Genomic DNA, 27,412 nt, shown 5'->3' with positions numbered 1-27,412 from the left:
CTGGGACATAAAATGGCCTGAACAATGTCCCTGGGATGCCTCAGGGCAGAGATACACGCTGGCCCCAACAAGGTCATTGGGATGTCCACAGCAGGGACACTTGAGGACAACAAAAGGTGTAAGAAATGGTCAGCGCTGGGCAAACGCAGCACTTACAGTCCAGGCGCGGCCTCAGGGCCACGAACACCAGACATTGGGTGTGAAGGGAAGCCTTGATTGTACCAAGCAATGGGCAGAAGCAGAGCTGTTACAGGATGTAAAGAAATGATTCATGACATCCAATAAGCGGACTTTCTGACTGTAAGGATGATGCATTGCAAGGTTATGCAAGTTATGGTTATTAATATGCAATAAAGATGTGGTGTGCAATGTATAATCAGTTATGACCATAGTGCTTATTAAAGGCAAGAGCTGAGTTAACGACAGATGCCATCATGTCATTCTACACACTAGCTTAAGGAATGTGAATAAACTGTGGTCGTTCAAACACCACGAGAGGTTTTTGGCCTCCTTAATTGATGGGAATTTAATGAAGGGGGGGGGGCAGAGGATGCTCGCACAGCTGGGGGGTGTCAGATCAACTCCTTTGCTGCAGTCGTGACAAGATAATTTACAATATAGCATCAAGACCAGAATAAAGTCCATCTCATCACTCGAAACCACTATTAGAAAGATGTGGATTATTCCCCAGTGCATCGCCCTAACTTAGATAAAATGTAAAACTAGGGACAGATGTATGCATTTTAGACACAAAGCACAACTTTGCTTTGTTTTTTCATTTCTCTTGAATACCCTAAGATGACGACAAAGCTCTGGTCCTGCAGTTCATATAGCGCTTGACGCGACCCATCTGTCATTTCTCAGACCATCCTAAGATGGCTGCCCCGAAGCCCTGGCTAAAAGGCGGCGTCTACACGGGTCCATATCGTGCAGTTTCCTATTTAGTGTTGGAACCAATCAGACAGCTCGGAAGATGTAGCAGAAAGCGGCTTGTGATTGGACGAGACGTAGCCTCTCGCTCTTCCAATGGATAGCTCCAGCGTTCCCTCCTCTCTTCCTCTCACCTGGGCCGAGCTCCAAAGGGGCGAGTCACTTCCAGAAATTGATAAATATAGGTTTCTGGAGGTCATGGTATGCAAGCTAGATTGGAAATGTCTTGGTTTGTATACATGTTGTGTCGCTCTGCTCCTTTACATGTGCTTAACTCCAGCATGTGGCCCTTAGTTCTCCTGAGTCTGCATTTCCCACAGTTTGCACCCCCATGCTTCCTGCTGTTAGTATTTGGGCGTTAATTACTAGTTATTAACTGCGGAATTAAAACATGGAGAAGGCATTCTGTGTAGTTGTTATCAGCCCCGGGACCAGTTTAATTTGAGTCTGTGCTTGAGCAGGGGCTCACTCCCTCCACACAGTATCTCACTCGCACTTAAGGTTTAAAACACTCTTTAAATAAAAGTGTTCTCAGCCCTTGATCCGTAACGTGTACGCAGGGTTGGCCCTGCTCATTGTGTGTTTGTGAGAGTTCTTCTTCAGTGTTAGGAATGAGGTCTTTGGTTGGCAGTCAGGTTACTTCCTGTCCAAGCAAGCACCCTCACTCTAGTCAGGGTAAGTCACACACAGTCCAAATGATCCTGTGCCCACCCTCTGGTAGCTCGGCACTGAGCAGTCAGGCTTAACTTAGAAGGCAATGTGTAAAGCATTTGAGCAATAAATCATGCAATAACACAGTGGAATTACTACAAAAAGACACCACACAGATATAGAAAATATAGAATATTTATTGGATTAAATGCAGGTCAAAACGATCAAGATTTGATAAGTACAAGTTGCAATATCACTTTAGAAAATGATAAAAAAGACTCTTAAGTTCTTAAAAGCAATAAATGTCTCTTGCAAGCATAAAGAAAGAAAGTACCACTATTCCTAGGTTCCAGAGTAACGTCCTGCGTGCCTTAAAGCTGTTCCATGCGCTGGCAGGAATAGTAAGAGCTATATAAATGCACATACAGTACAATACAATGTAGCCCTCTCCTGGCCCACGCTAATATTAATACCAAAGCACGCAGTGGTCGAGCAGTTGATTGTAAATCGTACATGCTATACAATAACGCTTGATGCTCTGACAGCCACATAAGACAAGACACCTACAGGTCATGTCCATCACTCAGTGCTGTAGCAGTCCTCAGCAATAAGCCACCCACCACCAGCTGGACAGACATTGAACACTTGAGGAGATCTGCCTCAAGCCACTGGCCAATGGTAGATTTTCACTTAGTCACCACTGCAGGTCCCAACTAGCTACGTACCGCAATGGCGACTTGACACCTCACAATGACAACTAGATATGGGATTATCGGAACAAAGTCCAGCACTGTAGATCTCTCCATCGCACCCTCTGCTCAGGACCATAAACTTTAAACAAAATATCTCAGAACAGATGACCCAGTGCAGGAACCAGCTGATGGGACCATGAGCAGAAGAGAAACCATCACGGACCATCAGAGAGGTTTATAGCTGTCATACGACCCTACAACTGACTGATCATCCCGCTGAGGTCCGTGTTTATGCAGTCATACAAGTGTCTTATCAGCATGTTTCATCTGTTCCTTGTAAGTTTTGATGTGTTTCATCTAAATGTTATCAAACAAGGTTGTAAAATGTCATCTGCGTTATTTCTAACTGAGGTCCTTAAGGTTTCATTTTGCAAAGGTCAGACAAGAATCAGGGAGTTTTATTTTAATTTTGCATTTTGGACAGACATTTATAAATAAAATCTAGTATTATTGGGGAACCTGTTCTGGACTCTGTTAAGTGGCAGTGGACCCTCATGTGGTACTCATTTTCTCATGGGTGACCCCAACCCCATTGCCGCAGTTGGGAGACTGCCTTACGTCTCCTCCTGTGGACATCTGTGCAGTCATTGGTTCCTGGGGTGCCCACTCCCCCATGAATGATGGACATATGTTTGTGAAGTAATGCGTGCATACAGGGCCGGCCTTGGCGCTGGTGGTGCCCTGTGTGACAATGTTTATTGCCACCCCCCAGTGCCCACATCCGCCACGGGGGCCCTCACTGCCACCCTTTAACCGCCCCTCAAGTCTCCATAAACACTCTCTCTCAGATGAGTTTAATTAGTTTTATAGCGCCACTCATACCAGTGTAGGGTGTCACAGCACTTTACATTGCACACATTACACAGAGATAATCGATTATAGGTTCCGATTCACAAAAGTAAACTTAGACCTAAAGTCTAAACTTAGACCGAGAGCCTAACTTTACAACTAGTAAACTCAGATGTTAGGCCTAAACTTAGAACTCGGGTCTAAACATGAGTTTTGGTCTGTTTACCTTTGCGAACCCGGCCCACGGTCCTCATGGATTTTCAGGTAGAACTGGAGGACCAGTGAGTCCATGATGGGCTGGGTGGGTGCGCCAAGCTGATGTCTGTGGTGCACAAGAGATCCAGATGTGGACCAGGGTGAGATCAGGTGTGTTGCATACATGTCAACGTTTTAGAGCAAGCAAGTAGGGGATATTTAAAAAACTAGTTGAGAGAATGTACTTTTACCATTGATTTAGACTCAAGCAGAGGCAATCTGTCTGAATCTGGTCTGTTGGCATGTATGGTGACGGGCAATCAGCATTTCATTTTTGGCGGTTTCATAACAGAGCAAAAATAAAAACGAGTTCTAAATTCTATTTTTGGATGTGCTACGTAAAACTGCCAAAAATAAAGTCCCTGATTGAAATCTTGGTGGATGAGTTACTCTGCCACAACGGTGACGGATATCCCATCTGACCAAATATTAAATCCCACAGGATATAATTGGATTTTTACTTCAGCGGATGAGATATCTGTCACCATCGTAACGTGTAAATTGTCCGTCAAGATCTCAATCAGGCCCAAAATTTCGAGACCTGTCACATGCTCTATTCGCCCCCTCCAAGAAGCAATTACAGCGCGTCAACCTTGGATATCAGATTGAATTCTTCAGGGAGATGGGAGCTTGCACGACAGGAATCAACATATCACTTTCACCTTGTTTCCAGCCGATCATGATTTGGCAATCCGAAGAGGGGGTGGGGTCTGCGAAAGAGATCCATGGGAGTAAACCTGACATAGATGATATTGGTAGCATTACCTTGTTGCAGAAAAGTTAGTGATGGACCACGATGGAAGGGAGGCAGCGTCACACCATGGTCACTCACCATATTGCAGTTCAAGTCTTGCGGACCAGGGACAAATAGAAGTAATATATATTTTAATTTCTTATTAACAATAAAATGTTTCATTGGAATTCTTAAAATATTCACACTCCTAGCAGTGGACAGCTTAAAAACATTTTATACATAAATAACAGAACATATTAATAGTGTGTAATGTATTGCTCCATAGAGAAGATCACTCTCTAGTGGCGGGACAGAGGTACTGCATGCGTGTTATCACTCAGCTGCAGTTCACCCGGTCACCACCAGGGGTGCACTGCCACAGCCGCCTTCTCGCACTGTATAGGAGACATCAGGCCTCCCTGAGCAGTGTGTTCTTTGAATGTCTTTAAGCCTAGCATCCTCAGGTACAGGCCACTGAAGTGCACAGTGTACAACCAACAGATCCCTCGTGTTTTGGTGGCAGCTGTGCAGGGAGGCATGCAGTGCTGTTCAAAAGCACAATTATGTAGGTGGCCTGTGGAGCTTTCACTCTTGTGTTTCTTGTGTGTGCTTGTGTCAGTCCATGAAAAGAACACTTCACAACGACGAGTTACACAAGCAAAGCCTGGATGGAAGAGTGAATTGATTGACAGCTGTATACATGGTTGAATGGACGAATGATGAATGTGTTACTGTATAAAAAGCTGGGTTCCAAAGTGGGGGAGTTTTCAGTCAGAAGTGAATTTCTACTTAGTGACACAAGCCTGATGATGTCAGTACAAGCAGGTACCCCTAGAATAGAGGGCTCCATTCCCTCCAGCGGGGAGAACACTTGGTCGACCATGGTGAAGATCTTGGACCTTTGGACAGCTGTGGGCGGTTCTAGATATCAGTTCACGGTTTGGTTTAGTACCTCTGAGGATAGCTTTATCTGCTTCCCACTCAGAGGAGGCCCCTCTGTGAAAGGCGACAACAGTGTTTTCCAGAATAAAGATTACTAGTGCCAATCAGGTTCAGTGTTTACTAAAAAGTGAAGCTTTCTGCAAGGTGAAGGTTGAGGCTTCTCATGTTTGAAGGTCCTTGATGGATGGTACGGTTCGGGCTCCGGTGGACGCCCCTGGTGTGATGCAGCGAGGCCGACTCCGAAGGGGACTTTGAAGGCAGGGGCGCTCCTCGCTTGGATGACTTGGGGATGGACCTTCTGAACCTGCGCACTGGGTTCTGGGTAATGTCCTGTTACTCCTGGAGCGGGCCTGGGCCTGGGGACCGGGTAGATGTCATCTCCTGGTCGTTATGTCGCTGGGACATGTTCCTCCAGCTCTCGCGGAGGCCGAAGGCCAGGTGTGGGACGTAGACACAGGTGTCGTAGGCTCCAATCTTCACAGCTAGCAATGTTGAGACCAGCTATGAGAAGAAGCAAGAGATTCTTGTTAAAAGGTGAGAACATGACATGAGCGCCAGAGTTAACGAAAGAAGCCAAGAGAATGTTATAGGAACCAATGGGACGGGGGATGGGGCTTGCCAATGACCTTCGGTGTCAGGGGTCAAGAAGGAAGGGGGGGACAGGAAGTGAAGATGGTTCTTTTTCTCAAATGCTTTAAAGACATTGTTAAGAGTCAATCATTACAGACATTAATTATTTCCTAAGTAGAATACATTTACATGAATTAAGACTTCAGGCCAATGTATTCCAGTCCCTGAAGTTAGCTACATAACCTACATGACACAAAAGGACTCCCGTGCCTGTGTCCCCCTCCATCTTGTGCATTGGGGGTGCCCTCAGCCTATCTGCAGCCAGGAGAAGGGTACGGAGGGGCCAAGGGTCAAAGGGCATGTCATTTCAAGCCCAGGTAATATGGTGGCGTGGCTTCTACTGTGGTTGGAGAGCGGGTGGAATTGTCAGCGAAAGTGTTGATGTGATGGGACCCCCAACGAAGAGTGTGGGCGCCGGCACATACCAAGAGGGGGGCACACACTGGTTGTGGGTTGCACATGTGAACGTGGAAGGGGTGCCCCTTTGCCACACACATTAACGCATGACACCTGCTCTGCCCTCCTGGTGGCACTCAGTGCCAGGCCTTGGGCACGCTGAGGCCGAGGTCTCTGGGCAGACTGTCTTACAACTTGTGGCAAAGGAGTAAATGTGAACCCTCTTCTGCCCCACTTGTGAGCGAGGGCAGTCAGTGAGGGAGCGCCACCAGCTGCAGACTGATCATCTGAGCCCTGGTAACGACCACCCAGAACCTATCAATGTGACGCCTGCATGCGTTCCCTCCGCTATCAGTGTGTGACGTCACGGCCGTGAACCCCAAACTGAGCTTTCCCACCAATGGGACCTCACCAGAGCGCCCCAGGACCCAGCACCCTTCACTGTTCCCTGCCGAGAGAGGCGGCCTGGCCACGCCTGCCACAGGGCACCGCCCTCGAAGGAGGAGTCATCAGTTCCCACCTTAAAGTCTGAAATAAAGAGCCGGGATACCGACCTCTGGCAGACAAGGACACTCCACCAGGTTGTAAAGGAAAAGCTGTTTAGGCCACTACATCTAAGTGATGAATTACCAACTAGTGGGCTACACTTAAAACTGGCAGAGCCGAGGTAATCCACCCACAGGCCTCGGCTACTCTCTACCTGCAACACAACATGAAACGTGTCTATCGATAACCACACATGGGATCCATGCCCCTGGCATCCATGGGCAGGACTCACGTGAGAGGGCTTCACCTCAAGAGGTGACGTCAGAGGGGGCTCGACGTCACCCAGAACCCTCCACTGAAGCACCTCCCACCATCCGGACCACATGCCAAGAAGCACAGCTTGGGTTACGGCGAAACGCACGAGGGCGCAGGTCCGTGGAGGGCACTTACCAGGCAGGCCACGCAGAGCAGCAGGAACATGCCAAGGATGGAAGCCAGGGCTGCAAGGATGATGGCCCAGGCAGGAAGTGCGTCACTGGCCTCCTCCACAGAGGGAACTGCAAGAGACAGCAGGGAGAGCTTCAGACCTCAGTGAATGAGCATGACGCTCCTCATTCACCCATTCATCCATCACTCACCACCAACCTGAAGCTCACATTCAGCTTCACTGTCTCTGACTCAAAACACCATTCTCAATTTCACGTGGCAGGTGCAATATTCTTAGTACCGTAGGGGCCCGGGGTAAGGGTGGCCACAGGGGAAGGGGTTGGTGCTATCACTGACCTCTGCGGTCTTTGGTTTATGGCAAAGTGTGGCTGGGGCCGCCTTTGTCCGTCTTTACAACGCTGTGGGCCAGATTCATAGAGGTAACTTACACTTTTGAGAGCATTCACACTTGTGAGTAAGTTTAACACTTTTCGGTATTCATAAACTCCAAAAATAGGAGTCCAGCACTACACGTGCCCCCCCCCCTGCAACACCCCCCCATAGTAAACACTAGAGACAGGGACTTAGTATAAACCCCAGAGAAAATAAGGTGAAATTAAACTAACATATGTAAAATAATTAAAAATATTAATAAACATTAATTGTACTTTAATATAGTTCCGTTATTTAGTTTTCAATAAAAATGAATTGAAAATGGCTGTAGCATTTTACTTTTGTTCTGTTCTATTTTTAAAGCAAATATATTTAATAAGTAAATATATTAAATTAACTTACATTTATAATTCACATAAACATATTTATTTATAATATTTACTTTGAGGTAAATGATTTTCTAAAAAAAAAATCTTGCACTTTACAACAACGAGACTCTGCAGTTGGGGTTAAGATCTCTTAGTGGTAATGTATAGAAAAAAATAAGAGTTTATTGAACTCAAAAAGAATATTTCATATATATATATACAGGGAGTGCAGAATTATTAGGCAAATGAGTATTTTGACCACATCATCCTCTTTATGCATGTTGTCTGACTCCAAGCTGTATAGGCTCGAAAGCCTACTACCAATTAAGCATATTAGGTGATGTGCATCTCTGTAATGAGAAGGGGTGTGGTCTAATGACATCAACACCCTATATCAGGTGTGCATAATTATTAGGCAACTTCCTTTCCTTTGGCAAAATGGGTCAAAAGAAGGACTTGACAGGCTCAGAAAAGTAAAAAATAGTGAGATATCTTGCAGAGGGATGCAGCACTCTTAAAATTGCAAAGCTTCTGAAGCGTGATCATCGAACAATCAAGCGTTTCATTCAAAATAGTCAACAGGGTCGCAAGAAGCGTGTGGAAAAACCAAGGCGCAAAATAACTGCCCATGAACTGAGAAAAGTCAAGCGTGCAGCTGCCACGATGCCACTTGCCACCAGTTTGGCCATATTTCAGAGCTGCAACATCACTGGAGTGCCCAAAAGCACAAGGTGTGCAATACTCAGAGACATGGCCAAGGTAAGAAAGGCTGAAAGACGACCACCACTGAACAAGACACACAAGCTGAAACGTCAAGACTGGGCCAAGAAATATCTCAAGACTGATTTTTCTAAGGTTTTATGGACTGATGAAATGAGAGTGAGTCTTGATGGGCCAGATGGATGGGCCCGTGGCTGGATTGGTAAAGGGCAGAGAGCTCCAGTCCGACTCAGACGCCAGCAAGGTGGAGGTGGAGTACTGGTTTGGGCTGGTATCAACAAAGATGAGCTTGTGGGGCCTTTTCGGGTTGAGGATGGAGTCAAGCTCAACTCCCAGTCCTACTGCCAGTTCCTGGAAGACACCTTCTTCAAGCAGTGGTACAGGAAGAAGTCTGCATCCTTCAAGAAAAACATGATTTTCATGCAGGACAATGCTCCATCACACGCGTCCAAGTACTCCACAGCGTGGCTGGCAAGAAAGGGTATAAAAGAAGGAAATCTAATGACATGGCCTCCTTGTTCACCTGATCTGAACCCCATTGAGAACCTGTGGTCCATCATCAAATGTGAGATTTACAAGGAGGGAAAACAGTACACCTCTCTGAACAGTGTCTGGGAGGCTGTGGTTGCTGCTGCACGCAATGTTGATGGTGAACAGATCAAAACACTGACAGAATCCATGGATGGCAGGCTTTTGAGTGTCCTTGCAAAGAAAGGTGGCTATATTGGTCACTGATTTGTTTTTGTTTTGTTTTTGAATGTCAGAAATGTATATTTGTGAATGTTGAGATGTTATATTGGTTTCACTGGTAATAATAAATAATTGAAATGGGTATATATTTTTTTTTGTTAAGTTGCCTAATAATTATGCACAGTAATAGTCACCTGCACAAACAGATATCCCCCTAACATAGCTAAAACTAAAAACAAACTAAAAACTACTTCCAAAAATATTCAGCTTTGATATTTATGAGTTTTTTGGGTTCATTGAGAACATGGTTGTTGTTCAATAATAAAATTAATCCTCAAAAATACAACTTGCCTAATAATTCTGCACTCCCTGTATATATATATATATATATATATATATATATATATACATAGTGGTGCAGTGCAACAAGTCACCATGCTACGCTGAACTGCATGCTGGGAAGTGTGTGAATGCGTCATATTTCAGGCATCATGGTGCAAAGGTGTCTGAGCTGTATGCAAGAGTGCTTTTGAGCAGGAAGGGGCAACGTCCTGCAGAAAAACAATGCTGGGAGGCGTCTTCTTCTGTCTATGTGTGCCGCAGGGTGGCGCACACATGGAAAGAGGAACTACTGAGGAGAAATAAAGGTACTCCCTCTCATTACGCCTCTCTTAGGGAGGCGTACCTTTTGTGGCACATTACCAGGTTTCCCAGGCTTGCTAAATCTTAGAATGCGTCAAAAACCATGGGAGTTGCGTGGAAATATCTGCCCAATGCCACGGAACACCTCCCTGTGCAGATTAACGCACAGCAGCAATGTGTGCCGTTGCATCACTCCCTATGTTTGAAGCCATGCAAAGTGGTTTTACGTTGCTTCAAAAATTGGACTTGGAGGTTTCCGTCACACATGTACCACGTTGCATGGTGCAAGCATGACGCAAAGCTCTCATAAATATGCCCCCGTTGAAATGAGCGAAATAAAATAATGCAACAGCACTATTACATAAATTCTGAATTTTAACTGATGGAAACATATTAACATACATTTTGTGAAGGGTAAATTAAAACATTTAATTCCCAATGATGAGAGCAGAATCTTTGTCTTTCCAGAGGAGCCTGTACAATTATTAATAAAGGTATTTCAGCTACTCTGGCAGATTGAGATCCGTCCCGGGCAGCGTTCCCCCTGAGGAACGCCTCCGCACTTATAATCCCAGGGTTCTAAGGACTGATGTCTGTCTTTGCATGAGTCTTTATGATGAGATGTACAGGCTGCCAGATAAATAAATAGTGCAAACTGGCTCTGTTGGAGAGATAAATAAATTATTCAGTTTGAACCAGATTCCACTTAGTTTCCATTTTGGAATAAGGAAAACATGGGGTTCTGACCAATACAAATATTAAAACTGAAGTTAATCTAATGAGCACTGACTAGATCTCAATCGAAAATGATGAACAATGACATGAATCAAACTATTGATTAAGTACAACAAATAGTTGCCCCATAGGTGATCAGCTCTCAATCAGCGGAAGTGGCCATTTGCAGGAAAGTAGCCTCTTTCTAGCTTGGTTACCCCAATTTTCTGCCTGATGTCAGTGTGTTTGACTGTGTTCACTGGGATCCTGCTAACCAGAACCCCAATGATTATGCTCTCTGCCAAAACTCTGTATTTCATCCACAGTTGGCACACTGGTGCCCCATTATAAGTCCCTAGTATATGGTACCTAGGTACCCAGGGCATTGGGGTTCCAGGGGATCCCTTTGGGCTGCAGCATATATTTTGCCACCCATAGGGAGCCCATGCAAAGGCTTCTGGAGGACTGCCATTGCAGCCTGCGTGAGAAGGTGCAAGCACCCTTTCACTGCCATTTTTCACTGCACCAGGTCACTTATAAGTTACCCCTAAGTAGGTCTTCTAGCCCAGAGGGCAGCGTGCAAAGTACCCGTGTTTGAAGGCTCCCCTGCACTAGCAGAGGTCCCCCCATGAACTCCAGGCCCATTTTACCAGACTTCGTGACTGCCGGGATGCCATTTTAAGCGTGTACTGGGCATACGTCACTACCTATGTCCAGGTACATCATGGTGACTCCGAACATAGGCATGTTTGGTATCAAACATGTTGGAAACATACCCCAAGGCTTTTGCAAGCATTGGTTGTATGATTCCATGACTCTGGGGCTCCATAGAGGACCCCCAGTACTGCCATAACAGCATTCTGAAGTTTTCCAGGCAGCCCAGCTGCTGCCACCTCACAGACAGGTTTCTGCCCTCCTGCTGCTTGAGAAGCTGGAGCCCAGGAAGGCAGAACAAAGGATTTCCTTTGGAAGAGGGGTGTTACACCCTCTCCCTTTGAAAATAGCTGTTTCAGGCATGGGAGGTGTAGCCTCCCCTAACAACTGGAAATGCTTTCAAGGGCACATTTGGTGCCCTCCGTGCATAAACCACTCTGCACTGGTTCAGGGACCCCCAGTCCCTGCTCTGGCATGAAACTGGACAAAGGAAAGGGGAGTGACATCTCCCCTGTCCATCACCACCCCAGGGGTGGTGCTCAGAGCTCCTCCAGAGGGTCCCTGGGTTTTGCCATCTTGGATTCAAGGTTGGCAGGGAACTCTGGGAGAATCTGAGTGACCAGTGCCAGCAGGTGACGTCAGAGCCCCCTCCTAGGGTTATTTAGGCTATTTAGGGTTTCTCCTTTGGGTGGTTCCTCAGATTCAGATTGCAAGACTCCAGCAGGAATTGTCTGCACCCTCCACTTTGAGTTCTGTCTAAAGAAACTGCATCTGGACTCTTTAAGACCCCACAAGCTGCAACAAAGAAGCAAGACAAGTTCTGTAACATTGTATCTCCAGCTCCTTCCAGTAACTGCAACATTTCCCTGGTCGTGCATACTCTGAGGACAGCCCGTCTTCAGCCTGCATCAGAAGAAAGAAGAAATCTCCCTTGGAGTGAAGGAGTCACTCCCCTGCTTCTGCAGGCACCAACTGCGATGACTACTGGCTGCGTGGATCTCCACTCCTTCTAAGCTGCATGGCTCCTGCCTCACGGGTGGTGGACTTAAGTGGTCCTGATGGTCCTCTCTTCCAACTGTCAAACCTTGGTGGAGGTAAGACCTTTTCTCCCCACACAAGACAGTACCTCCTTGCACTGCATCCATTGCAGCTGCAAAGGCTTGTTTGCATCCTTCCTCCAAGATCTTGAAGCTCCAGCCCGCAGCACTCTATCCTGCAACACACTGCTCCCTGAGTGGCTTTCTGGCAGTGTGGAAGCCTTTCTAGTAGTGCTGCGTGGGCCTCTTCTGTGACTCTCCTGTCCCCATCCTGTGGGACTCCTGTGGGCCCACTCTGGACTTCGTTGGCTCTCTGTGTTTCTGAGGGCCCCTTCTGACCGCACCTCCTGGGTAGAGTCCACCTGGTCCTTCCTGGTCCCTTGCAGCGCCATTTTCCTCTAACCGTGAGCTTTGCATGTGCCAAGGCTTGTTGGTGGACTCTGATAACACAAACCCAACTGCAATCCTCTAGCCAGCGTGGGACATCACATGCACCCACCAGGAACCCGACTTCGTCTTCTTGGGTGCATTGCCGACTCTTCTTCTTCTTCACCGGTGGTTCATCTTTTGCACCTTCTTCCAGGTGGGCAGGGTCTCCTGCCCTTCCTGGACTCTTCTATGCTTCTTGGACTTAGTCCCCTTTTTCCACAGGTCTTCTTGTCCAGGAACCCACTGTTGGTGTCTTGCAGTCTCTTCTGGGTTTTGCATAATTCTTTACTTCTCTGTGTGTGCCCTGGGAAATTTACTGTGATTTACTCCTGTTTTCTTGGTCGCTGGGGTGGGTTGTGGTATTTACCTTTGGGCTTTCTTAGTACTTCCAGCTCCTCTCGACACACTACACTTGCCTAGGTAGGGAGCGACTTTCACATTCCCCTTTCTTAGTATATGGTTTGTTACCCCTAGGCCCATTTCTAACTATTGTGATTTTTACTATTTCCACTGTTTTCTAACTGTTTGTATGCTGATTTCTTCATACTAGTGTATATCATTTTTTGTATTACTTACCTCCCAAGGGAGTACAGTCTTTTTGGTATTTGTCTCACCAAAATAAAGTACGTTTATTTTTGTAACACTGAGTGTATTCCTTCATGTGTGGGAGTGCTGTGTGACTACACTGATATTGCAAGAGCTTTGCATGTCTCCCAAATAAACCTTGGCTGCTCATCCACAACTACCTCTAGGGACCCTTGTTTCTAGATACTGACCACACTACACTAATATTGGATAACTGAACCTGGTATAAGGTGTAAGTACCATAGGTACCCACCACACACCAGGCCAGCCTCCTACACCACGTCCTGTGATTTGAGCCGGGAAGTCATGTAGTACATTAACCCGCCATCCCTGTTGGACTTGCGTCTCAAATGACCTATTCACACTGCTATTTGGGATGAAACAAACAATACCAAATTATACACTGGGAATCTTTCCTAGTGAGACAAGTCCACGTAGATCCCTGCAACCTTTGCAGGTGTGTCCATAATTAGTCCTGATGAAGACCCACTATGATGCATTAAAAGCATGCGCTTCTTAAGAGGGTCGAAACGTCGATGATCTTATATCCAGCCTGTACTAAAGTATTCCGGGATATGAGCAATTGAAAGACTGCAATACTCAGCCCATGTATAGTGAACCACATATATGTGCACATTGGACAGGTGCATTTGAAAAACTATAAGATTTGAGCACAAGTCTCACCTTATTTTTCCTTTTGATGCACTGCACGAGCACTATTTCTCACTGATCACCTACAGAGCACCTATTTGTAGCACTGCGGAGGGAATGGAGCCCTGCTTTGTCCAGCCTCTTCAGGTAAGAGATATCTCCTGCAGTGCTCCTAGTTTTGAGGGGATTGTTACCCGCAGGGCCATAACAGCTATTAATCACCCCTCCCATTAGCTACGAGCCATCACCTGCGGATTGGGGCCCATAGCTACAGGGGAGATTAACAGCCATTGCAACTTTCAATTATTAACTCCAACGGGGCAATATTTTTGTACATGATGTCCCGGGCAGAACATGTATGTGGTATAATACTCCCTCAGTGATATTTTAGTACCTCTCCGAGCCTGGAGTCAATGCTTTACTCTCCAGGTGCACTGGCAAACAAGGCAGGGCATAGCAAAGCAGCTGTGACACATCTGGAGCCCTCCATGAAGTGCCCTGGGCACTGCCAGGCTTTGAGTATCTGCAGCGATAGTATCCGATGCGTGGAAGAGCAGCATTCCTCAGCAGTGAGCAGGTGCTCCCGGTAGTAAGTAGCTGCACCTCTCACCACCCATTCCAAGCACCAGGAGACATTTTGCTTTTGTTGGCTTCATTCTTTTCTATTGTTTATTTTGCATGTGTAAACATACCTATATATTTATTGATATATTTATAATAGTACAGTGTGCACTATTCATCTTATTTAGGGGCACAACAGCTCATATTTAAAAAAAACAGGCGTGAAACTCACTGTAGGAGGCTGGGCTGGCTTATAGTGGGTACCTTGTGGAACTTACACCCTGTGCCAGGTCCAGTTATCCCTTATTAGTAGATAAGAGGTGTTTCTAGCAGCTTAGGCTGATAGAAGGTAGCTATAACAGAGCAGCTTAGGCTGAACTAGGAGACATGCAAAGCTCCTACTACACCACTTATATCATATAGCACTATATCATAAGAAACACAATACTCAGAGTTACTAAAAATAAAGGTACTTTATTTTAGTGACAATGGGCCAAAAATATCTCAGAGGATATACTCCCTTAGGAGGTAAGTAAAATACACAAAATATACACACAAACCAAAATCAGGTAAGTAAACAGTTAGAAAAGTAGTGCAAACACTGTAGAATACAATAGGATGCAGTAGGAAACAATAGGCTTAGGGCAGCAAAAACCCTATACTAAGAAAGTGGAATGTGAACCACTTAGGGACCCCAGGCCTTGTGTAGTGTGTAGATAGTCGCTGGGAGTGTAAGAAAACACTAAGGGTGTCCAAGATACCCCACCCTAAGACCCTGGAAAGTAGGAGTAACATTACCCTACTTCCCCAGAAACACACTAAAGTCGTGATAGGAGATTCTGAAAGGACAACAACTGACTGCAAAGCACTGAAGAAGAATTCCTGGACCTGAGGACCTGCAAAGGAAGGGGACAAAGTCCAAGAGTCACACAAGTGTCCAAGGGGGGCAGGAGCCCACTAAACCCTGGATGAAGGTGCAAAATGGCTGCCTACGGGTGGAAGAAGCCGAAGATTCTGCAACAACGGAGGATGCCAGGATCTTCTCCTTTGCACAGAAGATGTCCCACCGCGTGCTGGAGGATGCAGAGTTGTTTTCACGCAGAAAGACCACAAGCAAGCCTTGATAGCTGCAAAGGTCACTGTTAAAGAAAATGGGTGCTGCCCGGGCCCAGGAAGGACCAGGAGGTCGCCCCTTGGAGGGGGAGACAGAGGGGCGCTTAGCAACACAGAGAGCCCACAAAGAAGCAGGCAGCACCTGCAGAAGCACTTGAACAGGCATTCAAGAAATCTGAACATGTCGGTCATCTCAACACAACAAAGGAGGGTCCCACAAAGCCGGTGGTCAACTCAGCGAGTTAAGCAATGCAGGACGGAGTGCTTGGGAGCTGGGCTATGCTGTGCACGAAGGATTCCTTGCAAAATTGCATAGAAGCCCTGGCAGCTGCAGTTAATGCAGTACACAGGATTACTGTCTGGCGTGGGGAGGCTAGGACTTACCTCCACCAAATTTGGACAGAAGGACCTCTGGACTGTCGGGGTAACTTGGATCTAGCTCCTGTGTTACAAGGACCACGCTCGTCAAGATGAGAGGGGACCCAGAGAACCAGTGATGCAGAAGTTTGCTGCCTTTGTTAGCAGGGGGAAGATTCTGGTGACCCACAAGAGATTTCTTCTTGGCTTCCAGTGCAGGGTGAAGGCAGACAGCCCTCAGAGCATGCACCACCAGGAAGCAGTTGAAAAAGCCGGCAGGATTAGGCGCTACAATGTTGCTGGTAGTCGTCTTGCTACTTTGTTGCGGTTTTGCAGGCATCCTTGAGCAGTCAGCAGTCGATCCTTGGCAGAAGTTGAAGAGAGAGATGCAGAGGAACTCTGGTGAGCTCTTGCATTCGTTATCTGAAGAGAAACCCACAGAAGAGACCCTAAAAAGCCCTCGGAGGAGGATTGGCCCCCTAACCAGGTAAGCACCTATCAGGAGGGGTCTCTGATGTCACCTGCTGGCACTGACCACTCAGTGGCCTCCATTGTGCCCTCACACCTCTGAATTCAGGATGGCAGAGGTCTGGGACACACTGGAGGATCTCTGGGCACCACCCATGGGGTGGTGATGGACAGGGAGTGGTCACTCCCCTTTCCTTTGTCCAGTTTCGCACCAGAGCAGGGGCTGGGGGATCCCTGAACCGGTGTAGACTGGTTTATGCAAGGAGGGCACCATCTGTGCCCTTCAAAACATTCCCAGTGGCTACTCCTCTCAGGCCCTTGACACCTATTTCAAAAGGGAGAGGGTGTAACACCCTCTCTCTTAGGAAATCCTTTGTTCTGCCTTCCTGGGACTGGGCTGCCCAGACCCCAGGAGGGCAGAAGCCTGTCTGTGGGTGGGCAGCAGCGGTAGCTGCAGTGAAAACCCCAGAGAGCTTGTTTGGCAATACCCGGGGTCCATGCTGGAGCCCCGGGGATGCATGGAATTGGCACCCCAATACCAGATTTGGCATGGGGGGACAATTCCATGATCTTAGACATGTTCCATGGCCATATTCGGAGTTACCATTGTGAAGCTACATATAGGTATTGACCTATATGTAGCGCACGCATGTAATGGTGTCCCCGCACTCACAAAGTCCTGGTAAATTGCTTTGAACAATGTGGGGGCACCATGGCTAGTGCCAGGGTGCCCTCACACTTAGTCACACTTAGGCCCTCATTCTTACCTTGGCGGGCGGCGGAGGCCGCCCGCCAAAGTCCCGCCGTCAGGTTACCGTTCCGCGGTCGAAAGACCGCGGCGGTAATTCTGACATTCCCGCTGGGCTGGCGGGCGGCCGCCTTCAGGCCGCCCGCCAGCCCAGCGGGAAAGAGGCTTCCACGATGAAGCCGGCTCGGAATCGAGCCGGCGGAGTGGAAGCTGTGCGACGGGTGCAGTTGCACCCGTCGCGTATTTCACTGTCTGCGCAGCAGACAGTGAAATACATTTAGGGGCCCTCTTACGGGGGCCCCTGCAGTGCCCATGCCAGTGGCATGGGCACTGCAGGGGCCCCCAGGGGCCCCGCGACCCCCCCTACCGCCATCCGGTTCCCGGCGGGCGGACCGCCGGGAACTGGATGGCGGTAGGGGGGGTCGGAATCCCCTCGGCGGCGCAGCAAGCTGCGCCGCCTTGGAGGATTCCAACGGGCAGCGGGAAACCGGCGGGAGACCGCCGGTTTTCCTGCACTGACCGCGGCCAAAGCGCCGCGGTCAGAATGCCCTGCGGGGCACCGCCGGTCTGTCGGCGGTGCTCCCGCCGACCCTGGCCCCGGCGGTCTAAGACCGCCGGGGTTAGAATCACCCCCTTAGTCACTTTGCACCTAACCTTCTCTAAGTGAGGGTTAGACATACAGGTGACTTATAAGCTACTTAAGTGCAGTGTAAAATGTCTGTGAAATAACGTGGACGTTATTTCACTCAGGCTGCAGTGGCAGGCCTGTGTAAGAATTGTCAGAGCTCCCTATAAGTGGCAAAAGAAATGCTGCAGCCCATAGGGATCTCCTGGAACCCCAATACCCTGGGTACCTCAGTACCATATACTAGGGAATTATACGGGTGTTCCAGTAAGCCAATGTAAATTGGTAAAATTGGTCACTAGCCTGTTAGTGACAATTTGGAAAGAAATGAGAGAGCATAACCACTGAGGTTCTCACTCACTACATAGCTACCATACGTTTAAACAAAATAAAACAGAAGCTCCTCTGGGAGTTGGAAGGTGTAGTCACTGATGTTTGTGGAAGTTGTGTGACCACAGACAGAATTCGAAACCCCTGAGGTTCCTGCCCCAGCCAATCCCTCTATAGACTCTGAGGAATCCCATCTGGCCTGCTTGGGACCTGTCGACCCTGCCACCCACTCGCTTTGCCAATCAGCCATGGTGCCTAGCACCACTCCTGTCCTCCCACCCTGCTGTGGGTGCCTTCCTCATGATCACTGGGCGGTGTGACAGCACAACTTTCCCTTTCCCAGCTCTTGCTTCAGAATAGCCTGCAGCAGGAACAGGGATTTCCCCCATACATGCATATGTTACCAAAAGGGACAAACTTTGAATATTTCTCTTACCTGAGGTGTGTCCTATTTTGGCGCACTACACATTTGCAGCAGATGCTATGCCATGCTTTAAGGCCCAATTCACAAAGTTAACTTTAGACCAAAAGTCTAACTTTACTCCTGAAGTCTAATATTACACCTGAAGTCTAAGTTTTATTCCTACAGTCTAAGTTAGATCATGGGAGTCATTATGACCCCGACGGTCGGTGCTAATGTGGCGGTAGTACCGCCAACAGGCTGGCGGTACTTACTGCAACATTATGACATTGGCGGGTTGGCTTCACCACTCCGACCTTCATGGCGGTAGCAGCCGCCAGGCTGGAGATAACCATCTCCAGCCTGGCTCCTGCCATTGTGCTGCCGCTGGGATTATATCCCTGCCTACTGCCAATGTTTTTGTGGCGTTCGTAACGCCACGAAAATCATGGCGGGAGGCCCTATCAGTGACAGGGAATTCCTACCCTGTCACTGATAGGAGGACTCCTCTCCTCCATACCTTTCCAAACACCAGCCCACCCCACCTACATCCACTCCCCCTTCACACACACACACACGCAGACACACACTCATTCACACATACATACACGCATGCATACATCCATTCACGCACACACATCAAAACAGACACGCATTCCAATTTCCATACATACATGCACTCACACACATTCATACACGCATGCACACAACACTAAACACACACTCGCATTCACGCACACACTCATATGTACATCCACACCCCCACACACACATAACACCCCCCCAAGCCCCTCCCTTGTCTGAGACCCGAGTTACCTGGATCCTGGCGTTCTTCCGGCAGGAGACGGGATGGGGCGCTGCTACTGCCAGCAGCGCCCGTCAGCAGAACACCGCCAGGCCATAATATTTATCATAATACGGCTGGCGGTGGTCTACTGGCGTGGCGCTGCTGCTGGTAGCAGGTCCACCTTACCACCATCCGTCAGTATGGCCACAGCTGGATTTCCGCCCTTCTTGTGGCGGAAATCTGGCTGTGGTCGTATTATGACAAGTGGATGGTAGCTGCAGTGACGGTCTTTTGGTGGCTGTCGCCGCGGCGGTTGGCGGCATTTACCACCATTCTTAAAATGAGGGCCCAAATGTCTAACTTTACTAGTAGTAACTTACCTGTGTGAATACTGAAAATAAATAAAGTTAGACTTTTGGTCTAAGTTAGACTTTTGGTGTAAAGTTAAACTTCAGGTGTAAAGTTAGACTTCAGGTATAAATTTTGATTCCAAGTGTAAACTCAGACTTCAGGTGTAAAGTTAGACTTTTGGTTTAAACTTAGACATCAGGTGTAAAGTTAGACTTTGGTCTAAACTTAGACTTCAGGTGTAAACTTAGACTTCAGTTGTAAAGTTAGACTTCAGGTCTAAACTTAAACTTCAGGTGTAAACTGTGACTTCAGGTCTAAACTTAAACTTCAGGTGTAAACTGCGACTTCAGGTCTAAACTTAAACTTCAGGTGTAAACTGTGACTTCAGGTCTAAACTTAAACTTCAGGTGTAAACTGCGACTTCAGGTCTAAACTTAAACTTCAGGTCTAAACTGTGAATCCAGGTCTAAACTTAGACCTTTAGTCTAACCTTTACCTTTGTGAATCGGGCCCTTAGTGTTATTACTTGTGTCATACAGTATCTGAGATCCAAACACTCACCACTTCTGTGGCTTCCTGACCATACACACTGTTGCTTGTAAAAGATATGATGATGAAAAGAAAGTCCTACCTGTGCTGCTGCTCCTGGATGTGGTTGTTGTGGTAGCCGTGACAGCTGATGTCGCTCCCGTGGTCCCTTGGAAAGATGTAGATCTTTCTGCGACCAGGGTGGTGATTCCCCCAGCTGCAGTGGTGGTAGTTCTTCCTAGGACTGTGGTTCCTCCAGCTGCAGTGCTGGTAGTTCCCCCTATGGCAGTGGCTGTGGTTTCCCCAGCTGCAGTGGTGGTATTTCCCCCTATGGCAGTGGCTGTGGTTCCTCCAGCTACAGTGGTAGTTTCTCCTCCTACGGCAGTGGCTGTGGTTCTCCCAGCTTCAGTGGTGGTAGTAACCCCTACAGCAGTGGCTGTGGTTCCTCCAGCTGCAGTGGTGGTAGTTCCCCAAATGGCAGTGGATGTCATTTCCCCAGCTGCAGTGGTGGTAGTTCCCCCTACGGCAGTGGCGGTGGTTCCTCCAGCTGCAGTGGTGGTAGTTCCCCCTATGGCAGTGGCTGTGGTTCCCCCAGCTGCAGTGGTGGTAGTTCCCCCTACGGCAGTGGCTGTGGTTCCCCCAGCTGCAGTGGTGGTAGTTCCCCCTACGGCAGTGGCTGTGGTTTCCCCAGCTGCAGTGGTGGTAGTTCCCCCTACGGCAGTGGCTGTGGTTCCTCCAGCTGCAGTGGTGGTAGTTCCCCCTACGGCAGTGGCTGTGGTTCCCCTAGCTGCAGTGGTGGTAGTTCCCCCTACGGCAGTGGCTGTGGTTCCCCCAGCTGCAGTGGTGGTAGTTCCCCCTACGGTAGTGGATGTGGTTCCCACAGCTGCAGTGGTGGTAGTTCCCCCTATGGCAGTGGCTGTGGTTCCCCCAACTGCAGTGGTGGTAGTTCTTCCTAGGGCAGTGGTTCCTCCAGGTGCAGTGGGGGCTGTACCAGTGGTGGCTGACAATGTGGTGTCTGGGATCGTTGAAAGAAAGTCTGTACCGGCTGACAGTGTGGTGTCTGAAAACGTGGTGCCAGCTGTTGTGTTTGACAAAGCTGTGCCCAATACTGTGATGACAGTGGCAATAGTGGTGACTGGGACAATTGTGGGCGAGGCTGTGATTGCTGAGGCTCCAGTGGACGGGACTGTGGTGGCTGAAGCTCTGGTGGCTGACTCAGAGCTACTTGAGGCCACATTAGTTGATGCAACGGTGCTCATGGCTGTGGTAGTCCAAGCTGTTGTGGCTGAGATGACAGTGACTTGCCCTGTGGTGGCTGGACTTGTGGTGGCAGAAACTATGGTGGATGAGGTTAGGATCAGTGGAGGTGTGGTAGCTGTGGTGACTGGGCCTGTGGTGGGAGTTTCCGTGGTGGCAGTGGCTGTAGTGGCTGTGGCGGACCTACTTACAGTAGCAGTGGCTGTGGTAAGTGAGGCTGTTCTTTCCAGGGCTTTGCTGGTTGGATCTGTGATTGTGGGGGTTAAAGTAGACAAGGCTACAGTTGCTAAAGGTGCTGTTGTCTTCATGGGGGCTGTGTTTGCAGTGGTTGCTGCTGGTGTTGGTGCTTCTGCTGTTATGAAAGGTGGTGTGGTGGTTGGTGCTCTGGTAGCTGAGGCTGTGTTATCAGCTGCTGTCATCACTGGGTCTGAGATGATGGCAGCTGTGGTGCCTGAGGCTGACGTCGCTGACACCGTGGTGGAGGGAGCTGCTGGTGTGGTGCCTGAGGCTGACGTCGCTGACACCATGGTGGAGGGAGCTGCTGGTGTGATGCCTGAGGCTGACGTCGCTGACACAGTGGTAGAGGGAGCTGCTGCTGTGGTGCCTGAGGCTGATGTCGCTGACACCGTGGTGTTGGGAGCTGCTGCTGTGGTGCCTGAGGCTGATGTTGCTGACACCGTGGTGGGACCTGAGGCTGACGTCGCTGACACCGTGGTGGTGGGAGCTGCTACTGCGGTGCCTGAGGCTGACGTCGGTGACACCGTGGTGGTGGGAGCTGCTGCTGTAGTGCCTGAGGCTGACATCGCTGACACTTTGGTAGTGGGAGCTGCTGCTGTGGTGCCTGAGGCTGACGTCGCTGACACCGTGGTGGTGGGAGCTGCTGCTGTGGTGCCTGAGGCTGACGTCACTGACATCGTGGTGGAGGGAGCTGCTGCTGTGGTGCCTGAGGCTGATGTCACTGACACCGTGGTGGTGCCTGAGGCTGATGTCGCTGACACCATGGTGGAGGGAGCTGCTGCTGTGGTGCCTGAGGCTGATGTCGCTGACACCATGGTGGTGGGAGCGGCGGCTGGGGTGCCTGAGGCTGATGTCGCTGTGGTGGTGGGAGCTGCTGCTGCGGTGCCTGAGGCTGACGTCGGTGACACCGTGGTGGTGGGAGCTGCGGCTGGGGTGCCTGAGGCTGATGTCGCTGTCACTGTGGTGGAGGGAGCTGCTGCCGTGGTGCCTGAGGCTGACGTCACTAATACTGTGGTGGTGGGAGCTGCTGGTGCGGTGCCTGAGGCTGACGTCGGTGACGCCGTGGTGGTGGGAGCTGCTGCTGTATTGCCTGAGGCTGACGTTGCTGACACCGTTGTGGGACCTGAGGCTGACGTTGCTGACACCGTGGTGGTGGAAGCTGCGGCTGTGGTGCCTGAGACTGACGTCTCTGACACCGTGGTGGAGGGAGCTGATGATGTGGTGCCTAAGGCTGTGGTGGCTATGATGACTGAGTCCATTGTGGGTTTAGTGACTGGGGTTATGGTGCCTGAAGTGTTGGTGATAGGGGTGGCGGTAGTTGGAGGATTAAGGGCTGATGATGTGGTGGCTGGGGTTGAGCCGGGTGGGGCTGTGGTGACTAAGACTGCTATCGCTGATGTTGCAGTAGCTGAGACTATGGTGGTGGTGGCTGTTGTCATGCCTGTGACAGTGCTAGCTGGGGCTCTTCTGGATGAGACAGTCATGGTTGGGGCTCTGGAGGCCGAGGATGTTCTGGTGGAGGCTGTTGCATCTGAGCCTGTAGTATTGGAAGTTGTGATGGCCGAGGCTGTGGTCTCAGAAATAGTTGTGTCTGGGGCCGGTTTAGATGGGGATGTGGTGGCTGATGATGTTATGGATGAGACATCTGTGGCTGAGGTTGTAAAGGCTGAGGATGGGATTGTAGGGGTTGTGCTGGCTCTTGTGCCTGAGTTCATCGTGCCTGAGGCTGTGGTAACAAAGCGTGTGATGGCTGATACCGCTATAGCAGAAGTTGTGGTGACTGTGGCTCCTGTTGCAGAGCTTCCTCTTGTTTGAGGTGCAGGGACTGAGAAAGATGTGCCTGAGGGTGTGGTGGCAGATGTTGTGGCACCTACGGCTGTCATGCCTGAGATTGTGATTGCTAAAGCAGTTGTGTCTAATGTTGTGGTTCCTGAGGCAGTTGTGTCTGAGGCAGTGGCGTTTGAGGCTGTTGTGATTGCTCTTGTGATACTTGAGACAGTGCTATCTAAAGAAGTGTAGTTTGAAGATGTTGTGTTGCCCAAGACTGTGATGCCTAAGATGGTTGTGTCTGAAGCAGTGGAGTTTGAGGCTGTTGTGTTGCTCAAGATTGTAATACCTGAGGCAGTTGTGTTTGAGAAATTTGAGTTTGAGGCTGTTATGTTGCCTGAGACTGTGATGCCTAAGACAGTTGTGCTTGAGACATTGAAGGCTGAGGCTGTTCTGTTGCCCGAGGATGTGATGCCTGAGGTAGTTGTGTCTAAAGAACGGGAGTTTGAAGCTGTTGTGGTGCCCGAGGCTGTAATTCCTGAAGCAGTTGTGTCTAAAGAATAGGAGTTTGAAGCTGTTGTGGTGCCCGAGGCTGTAATTCCTGAGGCAGTTGGGTCTGGAGAAATGAAGTTTGAGGCTGTTGTATTGCCAGAGACTGTGATTCTCGAGGCAGTTGTGTCTAAAGAATGGGAGTTTGAAGCTGTTGTGTTGCCCGAGGCTGTAATTCCTGAGGCAGTTGTGTCTAAAGAATAGGAGTTTGAAGCTGTTGTGTTGCCCGAGGCTGTAATTCCCGAGGAAGTTGTGTCTGAAGAACTGGAGTTTGAGGCTCTTGTGACTGTTCTTGTTATGCCAGTTGTGTCTAAAGAACTGGAGTTTGAAGCTGTTGTGTTGCCCGAGGCTGTGATTCCTGAGGCAGTTGTGTCTAAAGAACTGGAGTTTGAGGCTATTGTGTTGCCCGAGGCTGTGATTCCTGAGGCAGTTGTGTCTAAATAACTGGAGTTTGAAGCTGTTGTGTTGCCTGAGGCTGTGATTCCTGAGGCAGTTGTGTCTAAAGAACTGGAGTTTGAAGCTGTTGTGTTGCCCGAGTCTGTAGTTCCTGAGGCATGTGTGCCTGAAGGACTGGAGTTTGAGGCTCTTGTGACTGTTCTTGTTATGCCAGTTGTTTCTAAAGAACTGAAATTTGAGGCTGTTGTGTTGCCCAAGGCTGTGATTCCTGAGGCAGTTGTGTCTAAAGAATGGGAGTGTGAAGATGTTGTGTTGCCCGAGGCTGTAATTCCTGAGGCAGTTGTGTCTGAAGAACTGGAGTTTGAGGCTCTTGTGTCTGTTCTTGTTATGCCAGTTGCGTCTAAAGAACTGGAGTTTGAGGCTGTTGTGTTGCCCGAGGCTGTGATTCCTGAGGCAGTTGTGTCTAAAGAACTTGAGTTTGAAGCTGTTGTGTTGCCTGAGGCTGTAATTCCTGAGGCAGTTGTGTCTGAAGAACTGGAGTTTGAGGCTCTTGTGACTGTTCTTGTTATGCCAGTTGTTTCTAAAGAACTGAAATTTGAGGCTGTTGTGTTGCCCAAGGCTGTGATTCCTGAGGCAGTTGTGTCTAAAGAATGGGAGTTTGAAGATGTTGTGTTGCCCGCGGCTGTAATTCCTGAGGTAGTTATGTCTGAAGAACTGGAGTTTGAGGCTCTTGTGTCTGTTCTTGTTATGCCAGTTGCGTCTAAAGAACTGGAGTTTGAGGCTGTTGTGTTGCCCGAGGCTGTGATTCCTGAGGCAGTTGTGTCTAAAGAACTTGAGTTTGAAGCTGTTGTGTTGCCCGAGGCTGTAATTCCTGAGGCAGTTGTGTCTGAAGAAGTGGAGTTTGAGGCTGTAGTGTTGCCTGAGACTGTGATGCCTGAGACAGTTGTGCCTGAGACAGTGAGGGCCGAGGCTGTTGTGGTGCCCAGGGACTTGATGCCTGAGGGTGTTGCGCCTGAGTCAGTGGAGACTGAGGTCCTTGTGATTGTTGTTGTGTTGCCAGAGGCTGATGTGACGGAGGTTGGGGTGCCTGACACTGTCCTAACGGAGGTCATGGTGGCCGTGTTGGTGGTCATTGTGGCTAAGGCTGCAGTAGCTGGAGTCATGATGGCTGAGGCTCTGGAGACAGACGTTGATGAGTTTCTGGGGGGTGAAGTACTGGTAGCTAAAGAAACAAAAAAAAAAGAAAACGTACCACATTTCTCTCTGAAATTGATAGAGGTTCAAAAACATGAGGCCCCAACATCACTTCCATGCACAAAGATGCCAGTCACCCTGCACTGACACCACAAGTATTTCAGCAGTGAGACCCCCCCCCTGAAAACCTGCTTGAAGAGTGTGAAAAATTAGGTTGGCTAGCGTATGAGCCCTGGTCAAGCAGCAACCACAATCCTTGTGGTCAGGGTAATGCTCAAGCCAACCTTAAGTTAGCTTTAGCTCAACCCCCTGATATTTTGACACAGAGTCAGACTTAATTTGGAGGCAATGTGTAAAGTATTTGTGCAACACTTCAATAACAACAAAGTGAAAAGACCACGCAAAAGAATACTGTAGGAAAGTAGCCTCTTTCTAGCTTGGTTACCCCCACTTTTGGCCTGTTTGTCAGTGTGTTTGACTGTGTCTACTGGGATCCTTCTAACCAGGACCCCAGTAGTTATGCTCTCTCCTTTAAATTATGCTTATGCATATTGGTAACCCAGTATTTCACCCACAATTGGCATATTGGTGCCCCCTTATAATTCTCTAGTATATGGTACCTAGTTACCCAGGGCATTGGGGCTCCAGGGGATCCTATGGGCAGCAGCATTTCTTTTGCCACCCATAGGGAGCCCATGCAGAGGATTCTGCAGGACTGCCATTGCAGCCTGTGTGAAATGGTGCATGCACCCTTTCACTGTCATTTACACTGCACCAGGTCACTTATAAGTCACCCCTATAGCATACCCTCAAGCCCTGAGGGCAGGGTGCAGAGTACCTGTGTGTGAGGGCACCCCTGCACTAGCAGAGGTGCCCCCACGACCTCAAGGACCATTATACCAGAGTTCGTGAGTGCGGGGACGCGACGTTACGCGTGTACTGGACATAGGTCACTACCTATGTCCAGCTACATAATGGTAACTTCGAACATAAACATGTTTAGTATCAAACATGTTGGAATCATACCCCAAGGCTTTTGCAAGCATTGGTTGTATGAGTCCATGCACTCTGAGGGCTCCTTAGAGGACCCCAGTATTGCCATTCTAGCCTTTTGAGATTTTCCAGGCAGCCCCAGCTGATGCCACCTCACAGAGAGGTTTCCACCCTCCTGTTTCTTGAGAACCTCAAGCCCATGAAGGCAGAACAAAGGATTTCCTTTGGGAGAGGGGTGTTACACCCTCTCCTTTTGGAAATAGGTGTTACAGGCTTGGGAGGAGTAGCCTCCCCAAGACATTGGAAATGCTTTGAAGGGCACATATGGCAGGGAACTCTGGGAGCATCTGAGTGGCCAGTGCCAGCAGGTGACATCAGAGCCCTCCCCTGAAAGGTGCTTACCTGTTTAGCTGACAATCCCTCTTTCAGGGCTATTTAGGGTCTCTCCTTTGGGAGGTTCTTCAGATTCGGATTGCAGGACTCCAGCAGGAATCCTCTGCATCCTCCACTTCACCTTCTCACCGAAGAAACTGTATCTGGAGCCTCCAGGAACTCTACAAACTGCAACAAAGAAGCAAAGACAATTTCTGCAACACTGTATCTTCAGCTCCTGCCAGCAACTGCAACTGTTTCCCAGACGTGCATCCTCAGAGGACAGTCTGTCTTCAGCCTGCACCAGAAGAGCGAAGGAATCTCCCTTGGAGTAAAGGAGTCACTCCCCTGCTTCAGTAGGCACCTCACTGCATCGATGACCGGCTGCGTGGGTCCCCTCTCCTGACAAGTTGCATGGATCCTGCTTCATGGGTGGTGGACAAAAGTGGTCCCGACGGTCCTGACTTCCTACTGTCCAACTTTGGTGGAGGTAAGAGCTTGCCTCC

General features: G+C 49.0%; 1 protein-coding gene across 1 annotated transcript in view; it reads right to left on the bottom strand.

The window, feature by feature from the left end:
• Positions 1-1,760: 1,760 nt before the first annotated feature.
• Positions 1,761-27,412, bottom strand: part of LOC138301446 (pneumococcal serine-rich repeat protein-like) — an 85,936-nt gene continuing 60,284 nt past the window's right edge. The window contains exons 2-4 of the mRNA XM_069241945.1: positions 20,245-25,569; positions 7,015-7,121; positions 1,761-5,553 (exon numbers count right to left, since the gene is read on the bottom strand). Of these exons, the coding sequence (XP_069098046.1) occupies positions 5,386-5,553; positions 7,015-7,121; positions 20,245-25,569 (5,600 nt within the window). The 3' untranslated portion in view covers positions 1,761-5,385. The remainder of the gene's footprint in view (positions 5,554-7,014; positions 7,122-20,244; positions 25,570-27,412) is intronic.

This window comes from Pleurodeles waltl, chromosome 6 (assembly GCF_031143425.1).
Source record: "Pleurodeles waltl isolate 20211129_DDA chromosome 6, aPleWal1.hap1.20221129, whole genome shotgun sequence".
NCBI lineage: Eukaryota > Metazoa > Chordata > Amphibia > Caudata > Salamandridae > Pleurodeles > Pleurodeles waltl.
The sequence above is the reverse complement of the archived record's forward strand: the minus strand, read 5'-3'. Positions and strand labels throughout refer to the sequence as shown.